At 38.1% G+C, this 20125-nt stretch overlaps 1 protein-coding gene and 2 long non-coding RNA genes across 12 annotated transcripts in view; 2 read left to right on the top strand and 1 right to left on the bottom strand.

Moving 5' to 3' along the window:
* The first annotated feature begins 36 nt into the window (after positions 1–36).
* On the top strand, positions 37–2038 carry LOC144192050 (uncharacterized). The gene is made up of 3 exons (XR_013325030.1): positions 37–344; positions 422–613; positions 1928–2038. It is a non-coding gene; the product is annotated as an uncharacterized LOC144192050 (long non-coding RNA).
* Positions 2039–2906: 868 nt separating this feature from the next.
* Positions 2907–20125, bottom strand: part of LOC144192081 (uncharacterized) — a 148380-nt gene continuing 131161 nt past the window's right edge. For 4 of the 10 annotated variants that reach the window (XR_013325041.1, XR_013325042.1, XR_013325043.1 and 1 more), the window contains 6 exons: positions 8092–8267; positions 6008–6163; positions 4846–5828; positions 3374–3477; positions 3151–3307; positions 2907–3074 (listed from right to left, as the gene is read on the bottom strand). This is a non-coding gene — a long non-coding RNA (uncharacterized LOC144192081). Of the gene's footprint in view, positions 3075–3150; positions 3308–3373; positions 3478–4845; positions 5829–6007; positions 6164–8091; positions 8268–19244; positions 19534–20125 lie in introns of those variants that run through there. The other 6 variants (XR_013325045.1, XR_013325039.1, XR_013325046.1 and 3 more) reach the window with 6 other exon arrangements.
* Positions 9919–12018, top strand: vrtn (vertebrae development associated). Its single transcript, XM_077711272.1, has 2 exons — positions 9919–10230; positions 10327–12018. The coding sequence occupies exons 1-2, from the start codon at positions 9919–9921 to the stop codon at positions 12016–12018; spliced, it is 2004 nt and encodes a 667-aa protein (XP_077567398.1).

Below are 20125 nucleotides of genomic sequence, written 5' to 3'. Positions count from 1 at the left end.
GATGAGCTGAGTATGTATATGCATTTGAACAGTCTACCTCAATAAATAGAACTTCCTCTTATTTTATCATGTGACGTGACTTCCTTATTTAGAAGCAAGAAAAAAGGCCTTACTATACATGGTCATTTTTGCAAGAAAAAACCTTACTATACTTGCTCATCATAAATATTCATGGACAAAATATTATAAACATCAGTCTGTGTTTCAGATACTATTTTCGATCAACAGAGAAGACCTTGCAGGCCCTGATGCTCCACCACTGAGTTATTGTATACAATACAATGAATCATTCTTTAAGTGTCAAATTTTGACCTTTTAATGGAATCAGATGGCTTGGAATAATGGTGAGTTGATGTATAATACAGTCAAATGTTACTCAATATTTGGTAAAATTGGTTTACTAATATGTACTGTTTAATAGCATCAAGACCACAAAACTCACGACTATTCTACGTCATCTTCAATGAGCCAATGAGTTGAGAGGACCATTTTTTTTCATTTTCAATGTGGTTACGCCCATTTTTGACGCAGCTGAGATAACTGCGCGCATGCGCAGTAATCGTTCCTTTTGGGAAAAAATTCCACGCGGATCGTCGATGGGGACGCCAACGAGGTAAGGAATATAGCAAATCACTGGCCTAAATGCGTTTTTATCACGATATCGGGATATTTTTCAACAATCAATTGAGCCCAAAATGCCAACAAATCTCTTAGTTTAATGTCAGGTCTGTCAAACCGTCGACGATTTAATTTTGAGCTTCTGTGCCCGACCGGTTGTGTGCTGTATGTCACTAGTTAGCATTAGCATCACGATTTGACTTAAAACGTTTGTTGTCAGTTCTCGCTCCATTGTTGCGTCGTGTTGCAAAACTTTAAATTTAATCAAACATCGTCGAGACATCAACCCTCAGTTTGCTTGGTAAATAAAAGCTCACTCTAGAATGACATCCAGAGGCACGACTTAGTTCCTTGTGTTTTATGTAATGATAGTTTTCATTGCGAGTGTTAAACGTTTTCGATTTGTAATTGTTCGGTTTATTCCAAAAAATCACTTATAGGAAACTGTTAAGCCAGCTTTTTTTCTCCAAACTGTTAATGTCAGTCTGTATATTTAATCGATGTATTCAAAGTTGTGAAGCCAACTTTCTCCTAGCTGTTAACGTCAGTCTGTATATTTAATTGATGTATGCAAAACTTTTAAGCCAACTTTATCCTAACTGTTAATGTCAATCTGTATATTTCATCGCCGTATACAAAACTGTTAAGACAACTTTATCCTAACTGTTAATGTCAGTCTGTATATTTAATTGCTGTATGCGAAACTTTTCAGCCAACTTTATCCTAACTGTTAATGTCAATCTGTATATTTCATCGCCGTATACAACTCTTAAGCCACCTTTATCCTAACTGTAACGTCAGTCTGTATATTTAATTGCTGCATGCAAAACTTATAAGACAACTTTATCCTAACTGTTAATATCAATCTGTGTTTCATCGCTGTATACAAAACTTTTAAGCCAACTTTATCCTAACTGTTAACGTCAGTCTGTATATTTCATCGCCGTATACAAAACTTAAGCCAACTTTATCCTAACTGTTAATGTCAATCTGTATATTTAATTGCTGTATCCAAAACTTTTAAGCCAACTTTATCCTAACTGTTAACGTCAGTCTGTATATTTCATTGCTTTTTCTGGAAAAGGGAAAATAGCACTTGGCACTCATTAACTTATTCGAATTGTTTATTAAATTGCTTGTAAGATTTCTGCATCCTGTAATTGTTTGGCAACCCTCAAATACCTTGGTTAAATTAAGTTTTCCCTGTTTAGCATCAAGATATAATTAAAAAAAAAAAAACTAAGCCAATCTGTAGAATCTCCAGGCTCTATGTTCTAACTTTTGCTTTTTTTCTCTCTCCACACAACAGGCCCAAGAGATCTTCTTCCCAGGTTGCCCGCTTGAAGATGTCTCTTTTGCATCATATGGTGTCTGTGTACTTCTGAAAATCCAAATTAAATAAAAGCCTAAATAATCATCATTGTGATGTTTCACTGGCCATTCATTTCAACTGCTCTTTGACTAAATGTTGAAGGTAAGAAGGATCTCAATTGTTGTTGCAGCAGGAATTCCAAGTATTTATTTCCATTTTTTTCTGTTTGTTCCCCCAGCTTTTTTTTTTAAATGTTATTTCCTAAGTGTTTTCCCTAATGTATATACCCCCATTTTTTTTCTAATACTTTATTCCCCAAGCTCTTTTCAAAATTTCATAGTCTAAGTTTATAAACCCCCAGCTTTTTCTAATGTTATTTTCTGAGTCTATACCCCCACTTTCATGTTATTTTATCTCTATAAATCCCCAGTTTTATTCTGTGTTTATTCCCCTAATTTTATTTTCCAAATATAAATACCCCAACTTTTTATAAATATTTTCAAGTTTCTAAACACCAAGCTTTTATTTCCTAAATTTATATATACCACCATCTATATTCTCTTTTCATTCCCTTAACTTTTCCTAAATATTTATCCCCCCAGTATTTTTGTTAATTTTTTTTACTAAGTATTTATCCACCCAGTGTTTTTGCTTAATTTTTTTTACCAAATATATATCCCACCAGTTTTTTTTACTAAGTGTTTAATCTCCCAGATTTTTTTTACTGTGTTTATCCCATTTTTTTGTTAATTTTTTTTACTAAGTGTTTATCCCATTTTTTTGTTAATTTTTTTTACTGTGTTTATTCCCCTTTTTTTTTTTTTTTCTAAGTGTTTTTTTTATTTAATTATTCTAAATGTTTGCTTTTTTATTTTTTTCTAAGTGTTTTTTCCAAATTTAAAATGTTTACTTGTAAATAAATTTTTTTTAACTTTGATTATGACTTGCATCTTTTCTTAAAGACAAAACACATGCATACATTTAAAAGCTTTTATTTTGAAAAACTTGAGCAAAATGAAGAAATTCCTCCAGTCACCAGCAGGAAAAACAGGAAATAAAAGCTCCAGCTTTTATTTTGAAAAAGTTTGTAGATTGGTTCCCGTTGTTGGTCCAGCATCGTAAAAAATCGAATCTTCTCCACCCTCTGGTGGAGAAGATTCGAAAATTGAAAAAGGGGGGTTAGTACACAGTTAGTTCAAAAAACAATGAGAAGGGCTCACCTTTTATTTTGAAAAAATGAAGTAGTTCCTCTTGTCACCACCAGGAAATCCAGAAAATAAAAGCTCCAGCTTTTATTTTGAAAAAGTTTGTAGATAGGTTCCCGCTGGTGTTACAGCATTGTTAAAAATCGAATCTTCTCCACCCCCTGGTGGATTTCTGGAAAACAAAAAAAAAAGGGGTTAAGGCACAAAGTTAGTTGAAAAAACAATGGGAAAGGCTTACCTTTTATTTTGAAAAATGACAAAACTGGTTCACCATCCAGCACAGAAAAATTAAGGTGTCTGAGGCTCTGTTCATATGGAGAAATCAGGTCCCCTTGTGGAATTCTGGAAAACAAAAAAAAGGGTTAAAAGACATTTGCAAGTGCTTACCTTTTATTTTGAAAAGCTTCATAGGCAGGAAACTTTGGGTTGAGTTAAATAAAATAAAAACATTTGCAAGTGCTTACCTTTTATTTTGAAAAAATGCATAGCTTGGCACTAGACCAATCTATGCATTTTTCAAAATAAAAGGCAAGACCTTGCAAATGTTTGGGAAAATATAAAAACATTCACAAGGTCTTACCTTTTATTTTGAAAAAATGCATAGCTTGGCACTATGCATTTTTCAAAATAAAAGGCAAGACCTTGCAAATGTTTGGGAAAATATAAAAACATTCGCAAGGTCTTACCTTTTATTTTGAAAAAAATGCATAGTTTGGCACTAGACCAATCTATGCATTTTTCAAAATAAAAGGTAAGACCTTGCAAATGTTTGGGAAAATATAAAAACATTCACAAGGTCTTACCTTTTATTTTGAAAAAAATGCATAGCTTGGCACTAGACCAATCTATGCATTTTTCAAAATAAAAGGCAAGACCTTGCAAATGTTTGGGAAAATATAAAAACATTCGCAAGGTCTTACCTTTTATTTTGAAAAAAATGCATAGTTTGGCACTAGACCAATCTATGCATTTTTCAAAATAAAAGGTAAGACCTTGCAAATGTTTGGGAAAATATAAAAACATTCACAAGGTCTTACCTTTTATTTTGAAAAAAAATGCATAGTTTGGCACTAGACCAATCTATGCATTTTTCAAAATAAAAGGTAAGACCTTGCAAATGTTTGGGAAAATATAAAAACATTTGCAAAGTCTTACCTTTTGTTTTGAAAAAAATGCATAGCTTGGCACTAGACCAATCTTACAGTTTTTCAAAATAAAAGGTAAGACCTTGCAAATGTTTGAGAAAATATAAAAACATTTGCAAAGTCTTACCTTTTGTTTTGAAAAAAATGCATAGCTTGGCACTAGACCAATCTATGCATTTTTCAAAATAAAAGGTAAGACCTTGCAAATGTTTTTATATTTTCAGAATAAAAGATCTTCCCAATTCAGGTAAAACCTCACTTGCAAATGGTGAAGTAAAAAAATGCATGGATCAGTGCTGGATGTTACACCAGAATTAATCTACACATTTTTTTACTTAACCATTTGCAAGTGATGTTTTACCGGAATTTTGGAAACAAAAAACAGGGTCAATATACAAAGTTAAAAAAAAAAAAAAAACATTAGCAAGGTCTTAACTTTTATCTTGAAAAAATGCATAGATCAGTGTTGGATGTTACACCAGAATCAATCTACCCATTTTTTTTAAATTAAAGGTAAGACCATGCAAATGGTTAAGTAAAAATACATTCGCAAGGAAGGTTTTACCAAAATTGGGGAAATCTTTTATCCTGAAAAAAAAATAAAACATTTGGAGCCTACTTTTGCCTCAAGTTTTTCAGTCAATTCAAATCTATTTGTTCTCAAAAAATAAATACCTTAAAACGCTTCATTTTTGTCTTATGCCAAGAAAAAAGTTATTTTACCATACGTTTAAATGAGTCAAAAATGGCCCCTACACTATGGTTGAATAAATGCCTCACTTATTTTTAAGTTAAAAGGTACAAGCCCTGGGGTCTTTAAGAAAGTTAAGGGGATAAAGTACATTTATTTAATCCATCTAAAATCACTGCTTGACAGATTACTTGTTTAAGTTCAGGAAAAGCCACATTGAAACAAGTGGGAGCTACTTCTTCACTTGCCACTATAGTATTTAATTGTTTAGTTAAATTCAATAGGGATGACCCTACTTTAGAATTTTCCTTTATCACAGAAATGTCTGGTCTACATTAAACATGATAATCAATGATTACTGTTTAGCCCTGACATCTTTCAGAAAGTTAAGGGCCTAAAAATATTTTATTTATTTAAGTGCACAGTGCCACTACATGACATTACTTGTTTAAGTTCAGAAAAACGTGATAAGACACATTGAAACTCACAAGTGGAAGCTACTCCTGCACTTGCCACTGTAGTATTTATTTTTAAATTAAATTCAATAGGGATTGCTGTTTATTCGTTACGCATCCACTAATGGTATTTAAGTGGGTGACTTATCTACAGGTTTATGCTATTAAAAAAACGCAAAGTTAGTTAGTGATTTCATTCTAAATTTGAATGCATCACGATGAAAAACGAGCCAAATTGCGCAAAGCCTTGAAGACTGAACGATGACGTTCAAATATTAAACGGATAAAGAAAATCGGAACTATATATAAGTGACTCCCTGTTATGGCGTCGACAAGCTTCTCCTTTCCGCTCGTTTTGGCCACATTCTTGATCTTTCCCAGCAGTCGGTGCTCGTTGAAGGACTGAAACACACAATGGAATAATTACTTTTTAAACAAGGAGCGATCGTTAACGCGATGCAGCCAAATTGTTTGCAAACATTTTGCTGTCATGGCTGCATCACGCCAACGGAACATGCAAGCGTCAAACATCACTCTCAAGACGAGAGCTGGGGCTTCGAAATCACCAAACGACAACATACTGACTGTGCTGCAGCGTCTTGTGCGAAGTTTGTCAGAGTTTCTTCGGGAAATCGTCAGTTCTGAGCAGCTCTGCAGTGCACGCCCGTGCAGCCTTCCGGCACCTAAACCGTCTTGGCGTCTGACGTCGCCTTTTTGAACTCTGACATCGGCCACGCCTATTAAACATAGACACACACAAAATAGAAATTGTTTTCATAATAACGTGCATTAGTCAGTGTGTGTGCGTGGGGGGTGCGATCTTTGGTTGGATTTTAATATTTAACAGAAAATAGATTGTTTTCATAATAACACGCATTAGTCAGTGGGTGGGGCGGGGGCGTGGCTGGAAATATACGTGTTGATTGGGCTTTCATACTTATAAAAAATACATTGTTTTCATCATAACGTGCATTAGTCAGTGGGGGGAGCTGTACATACTTATTGGTTGAGCTTTAATCCTTTAAAATACAGTATTTCACATTATGGACATTGTGATGACATGCACTTTAGTGTTTGTTTTTTTACTTCTAGACATTGAAATGATACTTGGCAGATTAGAAAAGAAGGAGGAAAGAAAGACCTACAGTAGAGGTTTTATAGTCATAAAATAGCATTTGAGGGATTGATTCACTAAAGGTGCCGCTGAGTCATTAGAATATAAAAGTGTACTGTAAGGTAACTTTGTTCAATAAAATGTGCACTGGCTTACCGCAAAAATGACTTTTCATGCTTATAAAAACATACTGTGCAAGTCTTATTTTTATTAACTCATTTTACTATAAGCCTATAGATAAGTCACCCCTTTAAAAAAGTTTCTTGGGTAAACATACTTAAAATTAGATGTACTAATATTACAGTACTCAACTTCATCATTACATTTAGAATCTGTAAAATAACAATCAATTATTTCTCTTAACAGTCTCATAAAACAAATTTTATGACACAATGTCAATGTCGATTGACATCTGTCACTATGGAAACATCCACATAGAGCTTTGCACTTTTTAACCAATCAGGTAGGCAAGCTGTCAATCTAAAAATAATACTATCTCATTTGATAAAGTCTCAATAATCTGATTCAACTTTAATAGTAATCTTTTAACTGCTCACACCAGAACTATAATAAGACATGTTTGATAAAACAATTTTCCTATATATTTTCAGTGATACTTTCATCTTATTTCTAAAAACAAATATCACCAACTGATTATGAACTTATCTACAATCATACACACACACACACCCCTATATGCATACACCGTAACACACACGTCAATACACCGACTCAGCAGGCGAGAGACTGCCGGAGCCGGTCTTAGCGCTGCCCTATTTGCATTTTAAATACTTTTAATTAGCTCACTCCTGTGTTGTTCACAGTGCATCTCCACACCTAAGAAGTGTGTGTGTGTGCATGCCTGAGTGAAACATTGAAGCGACTGAGGGGGTGGACTGTCGAGCAAAGGCAAAATGGGGAGAATTTTAGGACCACTTGGGCCTCTGTGAAATAAAGCAGATCTCCACCAAGGTTGGATTCCTGTAGTGTCCATTCAAACATCATTTGTTGTCAATCTAAAATAAAGCAGAACATTTATATACACAGAATATATCTGCACTTTAGAGTACAATTGTGGTGTTAATAGATCAAAATAGCACTATAAATTTGATATCTGGACAGATGTGCTCCTAAAATATGAACTTTTATGAGACAAGGATGGAAATTAGGCAATGAAATGTTTGACTTCTGTTGAGGGAATGAATGTCTAATCTGTTTTGATTGGAAGGCGACCCCTCCTCAAACCCCGGGTTTGAATAAATTGGACGTTTATTGAAATAAGTAGATTTATCTGATTAAATTTGGCTTGAGCTAAAAGACTGCTTGGTTAAAAAAAATCGAAGAGATACTTTGTTCTAACTCCCAAATGATGAACAACTTGTACTTCATGCACTCATCTTTCTTCACAACAATTTCCCCATCTTTGTTTCAAAACCTCCAAATTGTGACGCCTGGAAACATCTGCTTTCAACACACAAGCCAGGTATGGAAAATCTTACTTGATTTGCACAACATCCTGCCAACATCTCACATTTAGGTGTGTTCACTTACTCATTCAGATGATAAGGTCAAAGCCGCGAAGCCGGTCCGATCAAGGCACCAGTTTGTCTGATGGGTCAGCGGGGGCCAAATGCTGCCGTCCCCCACTGTGTGTGTGTGTGTGTGTGTGCGCGCTTCCATCAGTCGGGGGTTGCGTTTGGAACAAAAGGGCCTTGATGACCGAAATCCTGCAAAAGACAGAAGAGAGGTGTTAAAAAAGCGCAGGACGAGCTCCACGCCCAGTCTGAACGCTTTCCGCTCCAATCCACAAACATGGCTTGCGATAGAATGAAGAACATTGCAGAGGCCTGAACAAATCTGAGTAAACTTGATAAATCTACATAGTCACTACTTATTTTGCCATGTCATATACAAGGGTGGGGTATGTTGATGAGGTGTGTTATGGTTGAAATGAAAATTTAAATGTGCAAAGCTTTTAAATGGGAAAAGTACTGGTTGAGTGTACAGCAGATAAAAGCTGTCCATCAGTTCAACAATTTGAGATCCAAACACTATATTGTGGTTTTATAAAATAAAACATAGACAATGACTGTGTGTGTTCAACAACATGGATTTTTTGGACTGCCACTTCTTTATGGGAAATGCAGTTATTCATATTAATGTACCATAGGAACATAAAATGATACTTTCTAAATCTAATTTGCAAGCAAACTGGGATTTTTATGGAATTTACAGTACTTTCAAAGAGTAAAAATTATTGAAGTGTGAAATGGTTGGGGTGCACACACATATACACAGACACAATCCTTAAAAATGGACCACCATGAAAAACAAGGGCCATAGGAATATGTCACCATGAAGCTAAATTACAAATAAATACATGAAAGATATGAGTATCAATATAATATGTAGCCTACAATGGATCATGACATTTTGAGTAAAAATAAATACTAAAGGAGGGGATATGGGGAGGGGGGGGGGTGGTATTATTCATCCTATATCAAGCAACATGGCAACCACAAAGCAGACCAAATTGTCAAGAAGACATTGAAATTTGTAATGACTTTGATCGACAGTTGACAAATAACCTTGAACTGTTGACAAAATAACATGTTACTCAAACTGAAAGTTCCCCACTGGGGGGTCCTTTTGTCCTAACACTTCACATTGAAGTTGACCCTGACTGCGCCACTGTGAAAGGGGGGGAGGAGGAGGAGAAGGAGGAGGTGGAAGAGGAGGAGGAAAGAGGAAGGGGGAGCGGTTTCATTCCCGATGGACAATTTCCTGAGTGGCCCTTCTCGGCTTGGCGTCTTTGTCACCTTCTGCGGACACGATGGAGTGAGGACGCGATAGTCAGGAGAACCGATTTGGGACTTTTTTTTTTTGCTGGAGAGCCGAGCAACTCGTGCTTTTCCTCGGAGATTCCTGCGGGACGTGAACGCATCACCGCAGGTGAGTCTGGGGAGTTTGCTTGTGGGGGATTTGCTATTTAATGCAACTTGTTTTTCCCTTGCATTAAAAGTTGGGTTGAGTTTTCAGATTGTTTGGGTAGGGGGGTTTCACTGGAGAACGGTGGACTTTGAGTGACTATCAAACACGACATGCATTTGAATGGGGTCTTAGAGAAATAAATTGATTTATTTACCTATGTGTGATGGAATGTGATGGCATATGACAAGCTTTACTTTATTCAAGTAGTGTGAAAGGTTATATGGTAAGTGACTGGGGGGGGGAGTAACAAACAGCTTAAACTTAACCTAATTTAAAGACAGTGGTTTCAATTGCTGTTATTGATTTGCCTTATTTTCAGTCAATGTTAATTTTGTATAATAGAGCCTCAGATTGAACATTTTGCAATGTTTCCTCTACCCGACAGTCATGATTCAGAGGAACGAGGTGGTGCTGTCCATCCTGAGAGAACTGCAGGAGGCCACAGAGTCCTCGGGCCTGGACTCTCTTATTCTGAAAGCCCTGGAGGTGGAGCGACTCCTGGCTCCATTCCCACTGCCCCGGCAGCCCTGTCAGAACTTCCCCGAGTGGGTCGGAGTGGACGACATGGCCTGGCGTTTGTACCCCCGAGACGCTCCGGCGGACCTCCTGCCGCTGCGCTGCAAAGGAAAGGGCAACCTGTTGTTCGACGCGGCAAGCACACTACTGGTGGGCAATAGTGGGCTGAGCTTGGAGCTACAGGTGAGGGTCCATCGTCATTTTACTGGAAGGCTATGGGAAGAGTTTACTTGGTAATATCTGTCCTGAGCTACCATTTTTATACCATCCACCCTACAGGTCAGGGCGGTTGTAGAAATGGCCCTGTGGAAGACGTACTATCTGTCTGGGATGATCGACTCCAAGATGATGCTCCAGGCGGTCCGCTTCAGCCTCTGCGCCGAGGAGTCCCAAGCCATGGTGAGCCTATCGGCCAGCGTCCTGGAAGCCATCTTCGACGCGGACGTCAAGGCCTCCTGTTTCCCCGACTCCTACGCCAACATGTGGCATGTATACGCGCTGGCCTCAGTGCTTCAGGTCAACATCTACTCCATCTACCCCATGTTTAACCACAAGATCCGCTCCTACTTCCACCGCGTCATCCGGCCCAGGACTTTACCCAAAGAGTGTGAGCCTCGAACCTTCCACATCATGTGGTCTGGCCGGCTGCAATCTCAGACTTTGTTCCGACCCGATCACTTCGTGGCGCTGGTCCGCATTAATGACTTTGCTTCGAGTTCGCCTCAGAGCGAGGAGCTCCCCAACAGGGACTCTCAGTTCTCCTACACTAGTCTGAAGGACAAATACAACATCACCAAGAGGACCTTCTACCGCTGGAAGAGGCAGTCTCAGGAGCATTGCAAAAAATCCACCGCCCGCTACGAGGCCAAGTACTTCCTCCAGGCGTGCTACCTGGAGGGAAAGCTCATCCCGCTGCACCAGTTTAAAGAATTCTTCCCCGAAGTCTCCAGGTCGTCGTACTACAACTGGAAGCAGGAGCTCCTCAAGTCAGGTGGCACTTTCTCCACGCCGTCTTCCACGGGAGAGATAAGTCCCGGCGAGAGCACAGAGCAGGAAGCCTGGTCTTCCCCCGAGGGCCGACGAGACGAGCCAGATCAACAAGACAGCGTGGCCGGCCTTTTCGGCCTCAACTTGGGGCATCTGGATCTGGAGCGGGCCCAGAGTGTAGCCCACATGCAGCAAGCTAAACGCTGCCTCCAGAACTGCATAGCCACCAATGCCTCTTTCCCATTCAGGCTCTTCAAGCGCAACTTCCCAGGCATTTCCAGGTCCACTTATTACAACTGGAGGAGAGAGGCCTTGCTGTTCAACGGAGGCTACAAAGCCAGCAGCTCAGACAGCTCTGACGCCGACAAAAGCCAAAGCCCTAAAAGCATCTCGCCGCCGTTGCAGACCGCCAACGAAGGCGCTCCGCGGACGAGAATCTGCAGGCGACAGCACCGCAGTTTCCGGTTGGCGTATGTGAGCAAGAAACAACTCCGAGATTTCGCTAAAATGCTGGTCCGTAGGTCCAAATTGACCCTCAGCCAGTTCAAGCTCAGGTTCCCTACGTTGTCCCTTTGTTTCTTCTGGCTGTGGAGCAGCGGCAAGAAAAAGAGGACAGTGACGGAACTCTCCGACGTGAAAGCCCAGCAAAGCCCAACGGCTAGCGTCAACATCCCCCCTAGCTCAAATGGGTTGCAGTTTGCAGAGGTCGTGCCATCCGCGTGTGCCTCCGCTCCTGCACCCCCAGCCACCCCGCTTCCCGAGTGCGGCCTGGCGGGCTTCCCGCCGGGCTTCCCGCCGTCTATGGACGTGGTGGCTCTGGCCAACTTCAAAGCCAAGGCCAAGTTGTTTCTGCAGCAGCGCTTCGAGGAAAAATCCTTCCCCACGTTCAAGGAATTCCGTTCCTATTTTCCCTTCACTCCACGCTCTACCTACTACATGTGGAAACGGGCTTTGCACCATGGAGTCTCGCTGGTCCATGGTTGAAGCCTCGCTCATCTTCTCAGTTTGGAAATTTGCACATGTGTGAGACTGCCTGCCAGTGGCGGGCGGGTGTGTTCAAACCCTGCAGGCAAAAAGGCAGTTCAAAGCCTGGATTTCCTGCTAAGCACCATACTGGGCACTCTTTACCATGAACTGTTGTACACTTTCTGCATACTATTTAGGAGGAGCCAGGGTTCTTGCAACAGTCTTTTCTTTAAAAAGCCCTTTTGCTGATTCAACTACTCTTTCGTAACTTGCACCAAATACCAACACAATGTGAATGTAACATCTTAACCAAATGCACCTTTGTGGTTTATCCTAAAGACGTTTGAATGTATAAGAAGCTATTTTCATGACAAGACTACCTATATTTCCATTTAACTGACATGAGCTGCCTTTGTAGATCCACCGTTAAACTTTTTAGTACTGGAAAAATAAGTGTGACATAAGTGTATTTGTCTCTAGGCAAACTCGGCGTTTGAATAGTCTATTGACAACATTATCAAGTATTTGGCTTTGAATTAAAGTGAAGTACTTTTCCATTCTAAATTGGACCCCAAAGTCTTGATTGATTTCAAATGGAACCTCTGCTTATATATTTTGAAGTACTTTTAAGCATTTTTTGAATTTAGTGGGTCAGGTTTTGTGTGTTTCGCCCTCTTGTGTGCATCTTATTGTGTTCATGCAAATAGGGTAATGGTCAAGGGTGGACAGAAGGGGGGTCTTAATTGTATGCAAGGGGATCAAGGTGGTGGAGATAAGGCTTGTTTTTTTGTGTGTGTGAAGGGGGTTCAAGTAGTGTAAAGAACGGGCGGGGGGTTGTCTCTGGAACTTTGATCAAGTGATACCACCGCTCACTTGTAAAATGTCAGTGAATTGTTTGATAGAGGATGCAAATTTTGACTTCCACTTGTCTGATCACATTTATTCCAGAGTCAAGATGCAATTGATAATAAATGATTTTTTTTTGTTTTCATACAATAAGAGATGACCCTGTTGACAAATTGTCACTAATTCTAATAAAATTCACAATACATGAATTGAAATGACATTCATTTCAGCGCGTTAAAAATTAACATGACTGAAAACCATCACTTTCCTTCTTTGTAATGTATTTTATCCATTAGTGAAACTTAATGTTTTCTTGAGGAACATATATAAAGTCACCCATAGCTTAAGTTGATTAGAATAGCATAATACCTTGCTAAATATTTTTTAGTCTTTTTTTGGTTGATAAAAGCGACATCGGTGGGCAGTGTTTAAAGTGTTAATGTGAGGAGTCGGTCATATGTCTGGAATTAATGAAGGTAAGAAGATCTTAGAGTGGGCTTCTAATCAATGTCTTGATGGAATAAAAGTGTTAAAATGTGATGGATTTGCCTTGTCTTTCTAAGTATTTAATCAGTGCAGAGTTGACGCCCAAAAATGTATTAACATGCAACTAAATTTGTATCCAGCAGATGCCAGTAGTGTCATTCTTTCTCACAAGACTATTATTTGAACTAGAGGATGGGCTGGCTGCAGAGACTTAACAGCATTTTGGCCTATTCCATTTCACACTAAAACCAGTTTAAACAACACATTTAGGTCCATTTTGAAAAGATGACCACTAACAATCTAAATCTAATCTAAATTCAATGTCTATCGCCATCAGGGGAAGGCCAATGAGTTCAATAAAAATCTACATGTAGCTATAAAATGAAAACAAAATCTGCAACTTTGGACAAAACAGTCATAAATGTTCCATAAAGTCCACATGCACGGTTGCCATTCTATTGTTAGCCATCATAGCATGAAAATATACACTAATTGCTCTATTTGCATGAGGAAAAAAAAAGAATGCACATTGCACTCTGGGTGGCTGGCTGGAACAGTCAAAGTTAATAAGTGAGTGTCTTCATCTGTCATCACAAGACTTCATAAAGGCAATTTCTTTATGAGTGACACTTGTGAAAGACATTATTAATTGAAGCCTTGATGACAGCATTGTGGAAGTAGTAACCTTGACTTGTCCCAGCTCTATTATAAAGAGATTTGTACCTCTATTCTTCTTCAGTATGGCTTATCATAACTGCCTTCAGGTCGACATGTAGTGCTAGCCTTGGACTCATAGCTGCCAAATTGTACTATATACACTGTATAACATATAGATAAAATGAGAAAGGACACCCAGAAGATCAGTACCTGGAAAAAAAATGCAATCTCGACACAGCTAATATTCCAAGAACTCTGACGCAGACAGATCTGCATCTCAAATAAACGTTGGCTATTAAAGAAACAGAAATGTCATTCACCCAATGAAAAAAAAAATGCAGTACTGAGAGAATTCAAACTAGTAAATATTACTTTACTACCCTCTTCATTTCAGTATGTGTACTATGGCCAGCTGGGGGCAATATAACACAAATGTGGATACTGTAGTACTTTGCCATGATGGAAATTCCTTTCTCAATATGGTTGGAATATTAATGCTTCGCTGTAGACAGTGTAGAGGATAAAGAATATACGCGTAGAGATTTTGCTATCTTTCTGTCTTTGCTGCTAAATGGGGAATAGCCTGTTTATCTATTCTCTAAACAAACACAAGCCAGCCCAGTCACTTTCTTAAAGACTTCACAGCTGGAAAAAATGCCTCTTCCAGTACAACAAAAGAGTTAACTGCACAAATTTGTGGCTGACATTGTGGTCTGAATGCACAACAAACCGCAATTCTTGTGACCACAGGCCGTCCACTTCCACCTCGCCACAATCGAGTGGCAACAGAACAAAGTTGGCGCAGGGTTTCCTTTGTGGTGATGCATTCAAGCATAAAAATGGGGAAAAAAACAACAACATTGCGGTTATTTCTTCAGGGATTACAGAAAGGGATTATGCCGACATAGAAATGGCAACAAAATTGTGTGGGGCAAAAAAAAAAAAAATGAGGGAGTTGTCTACAAAGACATTTTTACTGGTCTGTCGTAAGAAGGCCAGAGCGTGAAGTTAAAGCTGTTTAGTGTATTGATAATGGTAATTAGAAAACAGCATTGGATACAGTGTGTAAACTCCATGTCTCAACGGACTGAATCATAGCACTGTCACTTCTAATTTCATGTGTAATGTTTCACCAAAAGCCCAAGGGAGTTCTAAACTGGTACGTCTGATTATATTTGTTCATCTGTTTTCTTTAAAAAGGCCTTGTCGAGGGATTTAGACTGTCGCATTGTTTTCTCAGAACAAGTGTAAATGGGAGGAAAAACATTTTTTACACATTGTGCATTGCATGGCTGGAATATACAAGCGCCTTCAGTGTATTGACTGCTTTGTGCTTCTCATTCACATTTATAAATGCGTCAAAATACAATATATTGCAGCAGTGGCAGAAGAAATGGGAAGATTAGTGCAATGAGTATCCAAGTATTTAGGTCAGAGGGTTCAAAATGGCAACAACCACTTGTGGCCCATTGGGACAACAATCTGTGGCCCCTATTTGACATCCAATTGTAGTACCCACACACATTTTGCCTCATTAATTTAGTAAGTGAAGAAATTGAATGATCCTTCCAATTGTTTGATTTAAACAAAGAAAAAATGAGTTAACAATGCAAAAATAAACCATTAAAAATAGGGAATAAGTGGACCTCTATTGCCATCATGTGGTGATTTTAAATATCTATTTTCCTCTTTTATTAAGTACCACAATGCATGCTTTGAACTGGCACTAAACAAGTTAAACCAACTTTGGAATAGAAGAACCACAGCAGCAATAAAGTTCTGTACATTAAAACAACTCCAATATAAACTCTCCAAAAGTTTAAAAAGTAATGTTATCATAATCAATCCTCCCAAAAAAGCAGTTTAAGGCCATTCCCAGTTGGCCTTTACTGTCAAACTGAGCAAAAACCTAGAAGAACTCCACAGATTAGTGTCTTATCTATTTTTATCATAACTTTTTCCACCAATATAATATTTTCCACTTCTTATAAAAGTTTTCCAGGCCTGCTTAGCTATATTTCGTGCTATGCTTGTCCACCACTCTGCTGTCCTGATCCGGGTCTTACCCTTTCAACTTGATTAAAAAGCTATAAAGTCTGAAGGAGAAGACAGAAGACTTTGGGGAGAGTGTCCGAAAGATAGATGTATGATGTGTCTGGTTTGTCCCGCAGCAATGCTTGTGATTGGCCGGCCGGGCTGGCTCCAGTCGGCAGAGAACAAACACTCTGGGCCGATAATGACTAATGCGCTCGATACTCTCTCTGACGGATAAAGCTTGTTTCCGATCGGACGTGCTGCCCGACGAGCGGGATTCGAACGCTCATCTGTTGCACGGCCCTTGCACTTTGTTTCCGCAGCTAATAAATCAAAGTGGACTGAAGTTGCGGCCCACGGGGGCTAGGGGGATCCATTTAATTTTCACTTAATGAAAACAAAGCACCATGTTATCCGCTGTCCTCTTTGGCCTGGCCTGGAGGAAAACATTCCGGAGAGCTTCGCCATCTATCGCCATCCATTACATAATAAACGGTTGTTAAGGGTGAGATTTAGCAATGGTCACTTGGTAAAGTGAGTAATTTTTTATGTCAAACTTTTCTACTCATTTTCTTTTGGCTTATGAGAAAATGTTTATACACATATATACATATACATACGTACACATATATAGATACATATATGTACACATATATACATACATATATGTATACATATATACACACATACTATATACATACATATATATACATGCACTATATACATACATATATGTACACATATATACACACATACTATATACATACATATATATACATGCACTATATACATACATATATACACATAAATACATACATATATATATATACATATATAAACACATATACATAATATATATACATACTATATGCATTCATATATATACACATATATACATACATATACATATATACACACATACTATATACATGCACTATATAGATATATACATACATATACATACACATATACACACATACTATATACATGCACTATATATATATGCATACATATACATACACATATATACATATATACATACATATATATATATATATATATATATATATATATATATATATATATATATATATATATATATATATATATATATATATATACATGCACTATATACATACATATATATACATATATACATACACATACATACATATATACATACATATATACATTCATATATACATACATATATACATACATATATACATAAATATATAACAGTTAATCTGTAATATAAAAAAATGCATCTAAATTCAAAGCACACCATAGCAGAACATATTTTAACGTAACGTAACTGCACATAACCGACCAGAATCTAATTAAAAAAAAAAAAAATAATAATCTCAGGTGTTGGAGTATGCTAAGCATGATAAGCATTCCAGAGTAATGAAGGGCTTTTATATTGTTTGTTGAAATTGCATGATTACAGTTATGCATTTCGAAAGATTTATGTATAGCTTTCCCGCAGAGATTTTTTTTCTTCTTACAGTGGAAAATGTTTGACTGGATAATTAAAGCTCAACTCTACATCCAATTGAAATATGAAGAATGAATTGATGAATATCCACAGCAGCTGCACGCATACAGTCTGAAAAGTGTAAAACACCCCCGAGGCTCCAACACGTCTCCCTAATTGCACATTTCATATTCAGGCAACGCTAAATGCAAAAGCACGCTCCAGCTAAAGAGAAGTATTCTGTAAGACACAGTTCATAAAAGATCAAGAAAGCCACTTGAATATTTCATGTTCATCTTTTTTTCCACTGGTGGAAAGTGACTCAGCAGCAAAACAGCTCGTGTTTATTTCAACGTAGACCACAAACGAAGATGTCAGTTTTCCACCTATTTATCAGATAAAAAAATCTCTATGATGCCAATAATGAATATGGCATCTGTTGCTTTCTTGTCAATCAATTGATTGATCCAATGAGATCCAATTCCAAAAATACGATCACCGATTATCACTTAAACAGAATCTTCTCTTTTCAAAGCTTCCAACAGTTTATTTTTGTTGTTCCCTATCCGTAGGTAGTGCAAATTTAAGAGTCGCAAACAAAGACCAGCAAGCCAAACCCCCGCGGCGTCAATACTGGCTCCCCAAACCTGAACTACAATGTGCTTCCATAGCACACTATTTTTTCCCCTCCTTTTGTCATGCTACAAGCAGGTTCGTCAGTGATGCACTCTAACAAAGAAGGATGTTAATTTAAGCATCTGATGCCAGATTTAAAAAAAAGCAATTAATATCACACTGTTTTGACACCGGCTGTTGTTGTAGCATAGAAAGGGAAGGTTGCAATCACCCCACATGATATGACCCAATATGAACACAGGGGACATTGAAAGATAACAAAAATGAACAAAAAGTGAGTATGTACTGGAAGCAATAGTTCCTTAAAGGTCATCACAAAAGCATGAAGTAATGCAAATTAATTAAGATGTAGCATGGCATCATACACAACAGCAAATACTATTTTATGCAATACAAAAATCGATAATTCTGGTGCGGTCTTTTGGTCCCGGGTCAAATGTACTTAGAAATTAAACAGTACTTGGATATTAAACAGTACTTAGATATTAAACAGTACTTAGATATTAAACAGTACTTAGATATTAAACAGTACTTAGATATTAAACAGTACTTAGATATTAAACAGTACTTAGATATCAAACAGTTCTTAGATATTAAACTCTCTCTTAGATATTAAACTCTCTTTCATGGATATTAATGTCTCCGTTTTAGATATTAAACTCTACCATGAATATATTTTTGAGAGCTGGCTTAAACAGTAAACTATGTCACAATTTGACCAACAGGGACCAAAAGACCGGCGACCAAACGTCCGGTAACAATAATTCTGCATGCTGGGTTATATCATAACCGTGCAGATCACAATACTACAAAATAACCTCTTCCACATAGACAAATCAGGCCCATAACCAAAGATCCAAATCTACTCCATCAATCCACCACTCATTGGCCAACCAGCATCCAAAATGCACGGAATCCCAAAAAATGAGCACAACATGACTAAAATTGGTGTTTTCCTGATAGGTAGCTGTACTATTCATCCTAAAAATTGCTGGTTGCAGCATGACAGTTGGCGTTTAATCTGATGAAAATGTAAAATTAAACGTAGAGGTTGTTAAAAAGGCGGCGTGGTGAGTTTAATTGTCTCCGTTTCTAACAAGGCACTCACTCTCAGATATCACGCTGTAAATCGGGGAATAAAGCATTACGATGTCGAAAAGTCGCTCTGCAAATGAGAACGTGAAAGCAGCCTCCATGTTGTCGAGGGCGACGGTCTTAACGGAGCCACCCATCTGGAACGGAGCGTCAGAGGTCTCGGGTGCACAGATTAGAAACCTCATGCCGTCTGCTTCTTAAAGCCGGGAGAGTGCAGGATGCTAATGGTGGTGAGTTAGCCCTGCAGGCGCCCACCTGTATAATCTCCCTTAATACCCTCGCTACCCACGGGATATTTGCCAAGGCCATTTTTGCTTAGGTTATTTGTCAGGTTCATTAATAATTACCTTCGTCCGTAATTATCAATAACTGCAGGAAGACATCTTATTCAATTATTGACATTTAATTAAATAGAAATGGATTCAACAGATAGCCTCCGGAGGGGAGCATTACAGCAAGTGTCACCTTACAACTTCCGAACGTCTCCTCGAATAGACGTTTTCGTCCCATTCTTATGGTCACAAGTTACAGAGTTGTTGATCATTCCATCACGTATGAGTAAAAACAACATCTGGGACTACAATAACAATCAAAGTATTTTACTAATAACAAAAACAGGGACTAGACCTAACAACATTTAGATTAGAGTAATTATACAACCTCCTTGACCTAAGAATCATATAATATAATCATAATCATATAATCGTTACATACAGAAAAACCCGAAGTGTACGGTTACATAACGATAACAATATTCTTGTTATTGTCCGAATAGCCCTGTCCTCGTCACCAAGGGCCCACCAAATCTCAAGGACCCAGATTGGGTGGATTGTTTGTATAACCATCCTGGAACAGGCTGTCTAGGTTAAAGATGACTTGGTGTGACCTCAAGAC

Source organism: Stigmatopora nigra, unplaced genomic scaffold (genome assembly GCF_051989575.1).
Source record: "Stigmatopora nigra isolate UIUO_SnigA unplaced genomic scaffold, RoL_Snig_1.1 HiC_scaffold_25, whole genome shotgun sequence".
Taxonomy (NCBI): Eukaryota; Metazoa; Chordata; class Actinopteri; order Syngnathiformes; family Syngnathidae; genus Stigmatopora; species Stigmatopora nigra.
This window is presented reverse-complemented; position numbering and strand designations above follow the sequence as displayed.